The 10000-nt window shown below is 27.4% G+C and overlaps 1 protein-coding gene across 1 annotated transcript in view; it reads left to right on the top strand.

Moving 5' to 3' along the window:
• The window catches only part of LOC119574391 (ubiquitin thioesterase otubain-like), a 20639-nt gene that overhangs the window by 10424 nt on the left and 215 nt on the right, over positions 1-10000 (top strand). Inside the window, exons 3-7 of the mRNA XM_037921610.1 lie at positions 1-66; positions 307-431; positions 879-963; positions 4373-4567; positions 9002-10000. The exon at positions 1-66 is cut by the window's left edge and continues 24 nt beyond it; the exon at positions 9002-10000 is cut by the window's right edge and continues 215 nt beyond it. Coding sequence (XP_037777538.1) covers positions 1-66; positions 307-431; positions 879-963; positions 4373-4567; positions 9002-9202 — 672 coding nt within the window. The 3' untranslated portion in view covers positions 9203-10000. The remainder of the gene's footprint in view (positions 67-306; positions 432-878; positions 964-4372; positions 4568-9001) is intronic.

Below are 10000 nucleotides of genomic sequence, written 5' to 3'. Positions count from 1 at the left end.
GGAACTTTAGAGAGTTTATCATCGCTGGAGAAAGAATACTCACATGACCCAGTGTACTCAAGCAAGGTGAGCTTTTTAGGTAGTGTGGGTTAGACAGTAACTGGAAGACCACTTTAAAAATTTGCAGTTAATGAGGAAAAGGTTATGAGAATAGTATAAAATGCATTATACAGAAATGTGAATAATATTTAAATATATTTATGTATATATATTTTTTCTTTCATTCTTTCTTTCCAATTTTTTATAGCAGAAGTGTAAAAACCTGCTTTTTTCTAAGTCATGGCTTTTCTTGTGTAACACAAACAGGTTGTGACTCTAATGCCCAAGTTCTCCAATGTCCGCCGCACCAGACCAGATGGGAACTGTTTTCTAAGGGGGTTTATCTTTGCATACCTTGAATACTGTATCCATCACAGGGAGGAATTGTCCAGGTAACCAGCATTGTCACCCGTAGGGTAGAGGCCATTCATTAATAAGGGGAAGGAGTCTCTCCTGCCTTTTAGATTTTCCTTCATCTTCTTCTGTTGCTTTTGTCTTCCTTTCCTCTTTCTCTTTCATCTCCTTTTCCTGTTCCTTCTCCTACTCCTTTTTTTTTATCATCTTTTTGTGTGAGCAATTGTTGAAAAACTGTTTGCACTAGTCAATTATATTGTGATTTATTGTGTATCTGTTTGTTTCTTTAGAGTGAAGTGGAATGCTTATAAGTTCCCCACATTTATTTTCATTGTTTTCTCTCTCCGGAATTGTACACAGTAAATTTCTGTTCATATCTTCCACTTTGTTGATTTCTGTGAGTGTTTGTGCTTATCTGCATTTTTATTTGTTGATGTGTGTTTCCCCCGTTTGAACCTTCTTTTTAGAACGCATTTATATTTCAGATTCAAGAAATACCTAGAAGGCAGCAAGGAGGAACTTTTTGAGATGGGATTTCCAAAATTCACAACGGAGGATTTTCATGATATGGCAAGTTTCTTGGTTCCGATTTTGTATGAATAGAGGAGATTTTCAAGCAGTAAGATTTAGTGACAGAGATTATTTGTGTGTTTGTGTGCATGCATGTACTTTTGTATGTTTATATTAGTGCATTTCAGTAATTTTAACTTCAGATGTTGAAACATAGGAGAAGTGAATTTTCTTGCAGCAAAATTAAGAATTAATTCAAGCTTGTGGCTGTTCAGTTTGTTCAGTTCATCCATAGAGAACATGAACTTGACTCTCTTTGCATATTGTGCTGGATTGTAATCCCATTTACGGTCACTACCTCTCACCAAGACTGGGAAACAGGATTGGCAAGCAAAGTACTGATCACCATAGACAAGCTTGACCCAGTGCTGCTGGGGATGGCATGTACATACATCCCATGCCCACAATGAGTTTAGTTTTTAACTTTATTTACATATAGATACCTCTGCAAGTTCTTAGTCACCATTGAATCAATTACTAATCCTACCTATCTCACCTGCTTACTGTTTTCCTTGATTTTTGGAAGTATTATATTTGGTTTTGTATTTTTATTAGTATTTTATATAACACTAATAATGATAATGTTCACAATAATAATACAGTATTGATATTTACCCATTTCCGACGGGCATGGCATATACATACATGCCGTGCCCACTGTGAGTGTATTTCATTAATTGTTTTTACATAAAGATGGCTACACTTGTACTAAGTCACCTATGAGTGAATTACGAGTACTGCTTGTCTTGTCCGTTCACCCTTTACCTTGATTTACAAAAATATTTTACATTATCTTATTTTGCTGTTACTAATGTTTATAACATTATAGTAATTATAATGTTATAATAAAAAATAACACTATCAATATTCATAGCATTAGTAAAAATATGTTTTTCCCACCAATTCAAGGAAAGGAGAAATTAGGTAAGGTCACAAGCTCTACTAATTGACTCCTTTGTGGCTAAGCACTAGCAGAGCCATGAATGTGCAGAGACATTTCTCACACACACACACACAAACACACACACACTCACAATAGATAATAAATAAATGGGCACAGCATTTTCCCAATTTTTTATGTATTTTCCCCGGTGGCATGCGGTTAACTTTAATTTTTTTTTTTTTTTTCCCCTTTCTTTCTTTCCTTTTTCTTTTTTCTTTCTTTCTTTTTTCTTTTTTTCTTTCTTTCTTTCTTTCTTTCTTTCTTTCCTTTCCAAAAGCTCAAAGAAGGGAGAAATCATATCAGGTCACATAGACTACCAATTGACTCCTTGGTGGCCGAGCACTTGTGGAGCCATCTATGTGTAGTTCAATAGTACAGTGGACATCACATTTTCCCAGTGGTATTGGACTAAGACATAGACTACTTCAGCTCTACTGTGGTGTCATATAATATTTTCCCTGTGGTTATCATGGCTTTTCTTCAACATGATAAGTGATCTTTGGAAAATTCATAAATACTTTTAGCAATTACATTTTCTCTGAGGTCCCTTTGAGAGTATTATCCTGAATATCAGATTTTGCTTTTGTTGGCATTTCTTTATCTTTAATTTTCTCTAAATTATCAATGGCGATCTCTATCATCAAACACACATGCAAAAATGGACAGAAAATGTGCTAGCCATCTAATATCATCTGGAACAAACCTCCAGCAATATCTTGTTTCATTACTCCATGTCTAGATGCTGAGTCAAAATAATTCCTGCATATTGGTAAGGTGTACAAGGAAGGTTGTGTCATCCGTTGGAGTGAAGGTATCAGGCCATGTAAATGTTGCTGCATTGTCAACATCTTCAAAAACATTGTTGAACTCCCCCATACACCACCCTTCAACTTGCACCTTGCAGCACCCTCAGATAATAATAGCTCATTATGTTGAAACAACTATTGATCTAGATGTTTTATTCACTGATTATCTGTACATGCAATTCTTGTCTTTCACTTTAGTATTTCTTTTGTCATTGGTTTTAAGTCAAAACTTTATATGCAGTTCTTCTATTCATGCCACAAGTTTATTTGCAGTTTAATAATCTATTCATGCAGAATTGTCACTAGATTCAATATCATTTCCTTTAATAGAATTAAATCCTGATAGTGGCCTCTATGAGAATGACATGTTTACAAAATTTTTCATCATCACTGTGTCACAACTTCAAAGAGCTAGTTTGTTAATGCTCATGATATCACTACAACACTCACAACACATATCAAACAAGAACATATACACCTAAGGAATATGGGTAACACAGGAAACCCTAAAGGCCAGGTCACAGGGGTCAACCAGAAAGACCGTGTAATGCATAGAAGCAGGTTACAAATAAGTTCAGTGGCAAATAGGGTTAACTATAGCCTACCATGTCATTCAGGTCAGAAGAAATAATTTTTGGATTAAGTCAGTAAGAAAAATTCTTAATTCAAGAACAAATTCAGATATAAGCAATTTTAACAGGAAACTTGAACTTGCACATGTAGCTTTCCTATGGTGGACCGATGGTGTATTGATAGGGTATTGATATATTGCTATCGATTGGAAATACTAGGAATGCAAGATAAATAGTAAAGGATGGCATAAATAAAGGTATTTTATCCTGTCATACAAAATAAATATAGTGTGTATATATAGGTGATCTATAGATGAGCTGTATATCTTGACTTTTTGTTATTTCAATAAACCAAGTATGTACACTTGTATATTTTATATATATATATATATATATATATATATATATATATATATATATATATATATATAATATTATATACATATATATATACTATATATATAATATATATATATATAATATATATATATATATATATATGATATGTATATGTATATGATATGTAATGTATATATATATATATATATATATATATATATATATATATAGAGAGAGAGAGCGAAGAGAGGAGAGAGAGAGAGAGGAGAGAGAGAGCGGAGGAGACGGAGAGGAGAGCGAGAGGAGAGAGAGAGAGAGTGAGAGAGAGGGGCAAGAGAGAGAGAGAGGGGAGAGAGAGAGAGAGAGAGAGAGAGAGAGAGAGAGAGAGAGAGAGAGAGAGAAATAGAGATACAGCATTTTTTATTGTTGTTGATGTATTTATGCATATGTATTATTATTTCCACATGTTATTTACTCATTTAGAGTTACTGATTTTACATCCTTTTATGTATTGTTGGTTTTGCCATCAAATTAACTGTGGAACATATAACTTGTTGTTTCATAACTGACAAAAGTTCATACTTCCTTAGATGATATGGAGTATTTGAAGAAGTGTTTTTGAAAATTAGTTTCTGTCTTTAAGAATGTGCAGTTGTTCTTCATCTACCTAAGATCTAATATCACCTTTTTTTATTGAAGGATTGTTGACAGATGTGTACTTTTTTTAATTTTGCTTACTTATTCTTCAGTTCATGGAGGTTGTGAGCGACTTGGAAGGCAGCGGAAGTGTCGAGCGTGTAGAAGCTGTGTGTAATGATGCTGGCACTTCAGACTACCTGGTGGTGTATCTTCGTCTCCTTATATCTGCTCACCTTCAGAAGAATGCTGAATTCTTTAGTTGTTTTATTGAAGGGGGCAGAACAGTAGAAGAATTCTGTAAACAGGTAATAAGATTGTTTAGTAAATAAATTTGTATATGAGGGCATGCTTGTCCAAAGATGGTCTCAGACCATTTGCCTAAAAACGCTTTGTCATGTTTGTTTAAACTTTTTATCTATTTCATAAGCATTGATATGTTCTTGTCAGTGCACTACAATCATAAGATATCAGTGCTTGTGCCATAAATGAAAGTTTAAATTTACAAAGCATCTGATAAATGCGTAATTGGACAATTTCTCTTTGCCTTTGTCTATCTCTCTTTTTCTAGCTATCGGTCTCTTTTTTTCTATCTATCTCTATGTTTAATGTCACATCTCTCTCACTCTTTGCCCATCTGTCTGTCTCTTTATCTCTATCTATCTCTCTGTCTCTCTGTTTGCCTGTCTGTCTGTCTCTATCTATCTGTGTATCTCTACCCATCTCTCTCTCAGCTCTTTCATTCTGTCTACCTGTCTATCTTTTTTTATCTGTGTATGTCTGTCTTAATCTCTCTGCCTCCGTCTGTTTGTTTCTATCTCTGTTTCTCTACTCTGCCTGTCTGTCTGTGACACTCTCTCTGATGAAATTATTGATAATCTATATTACATCAAACTATACACATATGATACACATGTTTGAAATACACTTTTCTACTGCAGTCATTGTTTGCAGTAGACCAAACATATACACACACGCACCAACACACACACACACGTACCAACACGCACACACATGCACCAACACACGTACACGCACCAGCACACACACACGCACCAACACACACAAGCACACGCACCAGCACACACCCCCAACCTCGCCAACCACGCACCCCCACACAGATGCCACGCACGCACACACTCACCACAATAGATCGACCCACTAATACTTATATATATATATATATATATATATACAGTACTCTCCACTATATACAGAGCCACGCATATACTATATAGATCTATATATATATATAAGGTAATTATATATATAGATTATATAATAAGTAAGTATAATATATATTATATATTAGACACATATATATATGGATATTTACATATTATTATTATAGACGTATGTATATAGTATTATATATATAGAATATATATATATAATATATATATTATATATATATATCATATATATATAGATATATATATATATAAGATATAATCTATATGATGAGATTATATATAGGTATATATATATTTATGTTATGATATTTAGTTATAATAATATATATAGATATATATATATATATATATATATAGTTATTTATTTATATTTATATAGAAATAATAATATGGATATATATATATATATATATAAAATTATAGATATATATATAGAGATATATATATATAAGATATATGTATACATATATTTAATTATATTTGGTGTTATATTATTATATATCTATATATATATAATATATTATATATATATTATATTTGTATATATTTATATATATATATATATATTATACATATATTTATGTAAAATATTTAAATATAATATACATATAATAAACATATATATATAGATGATACTATATATATATCTAATAATATATATAGATATATACTAGATATAGATATGATATAGATATGATATAGATATAGATATATTAGATAGATATAGATAATATTTATATATACATATATATGTTATATATATATATAACATTTATTTATTGTATATCTATATCTATATATATATATATAGATATATATATACATATATATATATATATATTATATATATATCTATATATAGATTTGAATACATATATATATATTATATATATATATACATTTATATATATAAATAATGTATATATATATGTATATAATAATAATAATAATGATAACAATAAAAATGATAATGATAACAATAATAAAATAATAATAATATTAATAATAATAATAATGATAAATCTATATATAAATGTATAGAGATACCTAATATGTATATAGATTAGACAGGAGTGTAGAGGGACATATAGTCAGTATAGAGTAGAGAGATAGGCGAGATGATATATATCTAGAGATAGAGATAGAGAGAGATAGATAGTGATATATTAAGATATGATAGATATAGAGAGAGATAGATATAGATATATTATATATATATAGAGATATATATATAGATATAGAGAGAATGATAGAGATAGATGATGAGAGATTATATGTATATAGTAGAATAATATATATACGATATCATATAGTAATATTAGATATATGTAAATATATATAGATATATATAGTATATATATAGACTATATATATATATATATATGTAATATATAGATAGAGATAGATGGAAGTATGCTATAGTATATATATATAGAATATAGAATAGATATATGAGATGAGATAATAGATAGAACATTATATACTATAATATATATAACAGTATATAGTATGATAGATATATATATATATATATATATATAGATATAATAGAGAGTATATATATATATATATTATATGGATATATAATATATATATCTAGAGGAGAGAGATATAGATTATATTATATCTATATATAGATAATAGATATATATATATTAGATATAGATATATAGATTATATAGAGAGATGAGAATATATATATATTAGTATCTATAATATATATATATATATATAGATATATAAGATATATATATAATAGATATAATAGAAATTATAGATAGATATATTATATATAATATAGAAAATATATATATAAAATATATCTAGATACGAAGATAGTATATAGATATAGATATAAGATATATGTAATATAATATAGATAGTATAGCTATATGATATATAAGTATATATATAGAGATAGTAGATATATATATATATATATGTAATATATGTAGGGAATATATTAGGTTAAATTATAATATAAGAGAGACATTATAATTATATATATAATATATATATAGGAGAGATGATTATATATATACGATATAGGATATATCTATATAGAGTATATATATATATATATAAATATATAGATTAGATATAGGACATGATTATATAGATAGATATATATATATTATATATATATATATATATATATAAGATATAATATATTATATATATATATGAGATATATATTAGATAGAAGATATATATAGAGAGAGATATATTATAGATATTATATATTATATAGATATATATAATTATATATATAATATATTAGAGATATATATATAGTTAGATAGTGATATTATATATGATATAATATATTTAGATATAGATATATATATATATATGATAGATATATATAGTATATATATAGGATATATATAGATAGATTAAATATAATATAGATATATATATATATATATATATAGATATATATAGATATATATATATATATATATGGATAAGTATATATATTTTAGATATATATATATAATATATATGATATTATATTTATATAATATATAGATAGCGATTAGATATTATTCTATGTATAATTATAGTAGAGTACATACATAGATTACATACATATATACATATATATAATGATATATATAGATATATAGATATATATATATATATAGTATATATATAATATAGAGATATATATAGTACAGTATATTATAAGGATATAGATATATATATATATATATATTTATACATTATATATAGATATAGATATTATATATATAGATATATATATATATATATAATGTTATAGATATATATATATATAAATATTATCTATATATATAGAAATATTATAAAGTATATATATCAGATATAGATATATAATAATATGTTATATATATAGATATTATATATAGATATATAGAATGTATATATATATATATATATAGGATATATAGATATAAATATATATATTAATTATAATTTAAATATATAAAGAGAGATATATAATATATTATAGAATAATATATATATATGATATATATTAGTATATATTGATATTAGATATAAGATATATTAATATATAGATATATCTATATATATATTTATATATATAGATCTAAATAGATTATATATATATTATAATATATATATGTTAATATTTATATATATATATATAATATATTTATATATATATATATATATATATATATATATATATATAATATATAAATTTATATTAGTATATATATATATATATATATATATATATATATATATATATATTATATTATAATATATATATATTATATATATATTATCTATATATAGAATCTATATATATATATATATATATGTTAATAATATATATATAATATATATCTTTAGATATATATATATATATATATAATTAGTTATTTATTTATTTAGTCATTTATTTATTTATTGCAGTAATCACATATTTTCTTCTTTATAAAAATATTCTTGTTCAAGTAGATGACTACTGTTAAAGTATAAAGCTACTAGGAAACTCCACTTGAACTACATTCCCTCTGCTTCCCCTCTGTCCGACAGGAAGTTGAGCCAATGTACCGAGAGTGCGACCATCTTCACATAGTTGCCTTGACGTCTGCCTTGGGAGTGGGGGTGAGAGTGATGTACCTGGACCGGGGCGAGGGAGCCACGGTCCTCTCGCACGACTTCCCAGAGGACAAGGACCCCATCATCCACCTCCTGTATCGGCCGGGCCACTACGATATACTGTACAAGGCATAATGATAACTTGTCACTGTAGTTTGTTGAAATGTTAGGTTTTCAAGGCCAATGTTCTGTCTTTGGCGGGGACTCACTTGCTCACTTGTAGATCTTCTCAAAGGATTAAGTTCTCTTTGGAAAGCTCTTCTTTTGGCAGTTCATCTTTCTCTGTCTGTCTCTTGTCTCTTTCAGTTGCTCTGTCTTTATTTCCTCTTCTGGCTTTGCTTCTCATTCTTTGATTTGTCTGCCCCTGCTTCTTGCTCTAAGTTTATGTCTGCTTTTGTCTCTCTTTCTCTCTCCCTGCCCTCCTTTTTCAAGGTTATTATTCTTTTTTGTCATGTTATATTTCTTAGATACACTTACAGGATATTTTTTATGTCTGACATAATATAGCTTTACCAAGATATAGTATTCGTATCAGTATTTATGAATGTAGAGTGAGATCCATTTTATATCTGTAGTTACTCACTGATCAGTCAATTTGTTTATTTATCTGCAGTCAAGCACTTCAGTATGTAATTGTAGCATGTCCGCTGAAGGGAGCAAGATTTTGTTACAGCCATGAGCATCAGTGAATATTTTATATAAAATTGGTGATAAAACAAATTGGCTCTGATATTTTACAGTCGACATGTACAATTTTGCATTACAAACATGTTATCTTTGTGTGCTTTTTTCTGATGTGCTATTGTTCACCCTTCAGGATTTAAAGTACAGACAGACACAGGCATAAATATACATGATTAAACTATATAGCAATGTCACTTTAAACAAACAACACATGTACACATGCTCTTGCTCGCTTTTATCTTGCAAATA

This window comes from Penaeus monodon, chromosome 6, assembly GCF_015228065.2.
Source record: "Penaeus monodon isolate SGIC_2016 chromosome 6, NSTDA_Pmon_1, whole genome shotgun sequence".
Classification (NCBI taxonomy): domain Eukaryota; kingdom Metazoa; phylum Arthropoda; class Malacostraca; order Decapoda; family Penaeidae; genus Penaeus; species Penaeus monodon.
Note: the sequence above shows the minus strand (reverse complement) of the source record. Positions and strands in the feature narration are given on the sequence as shown.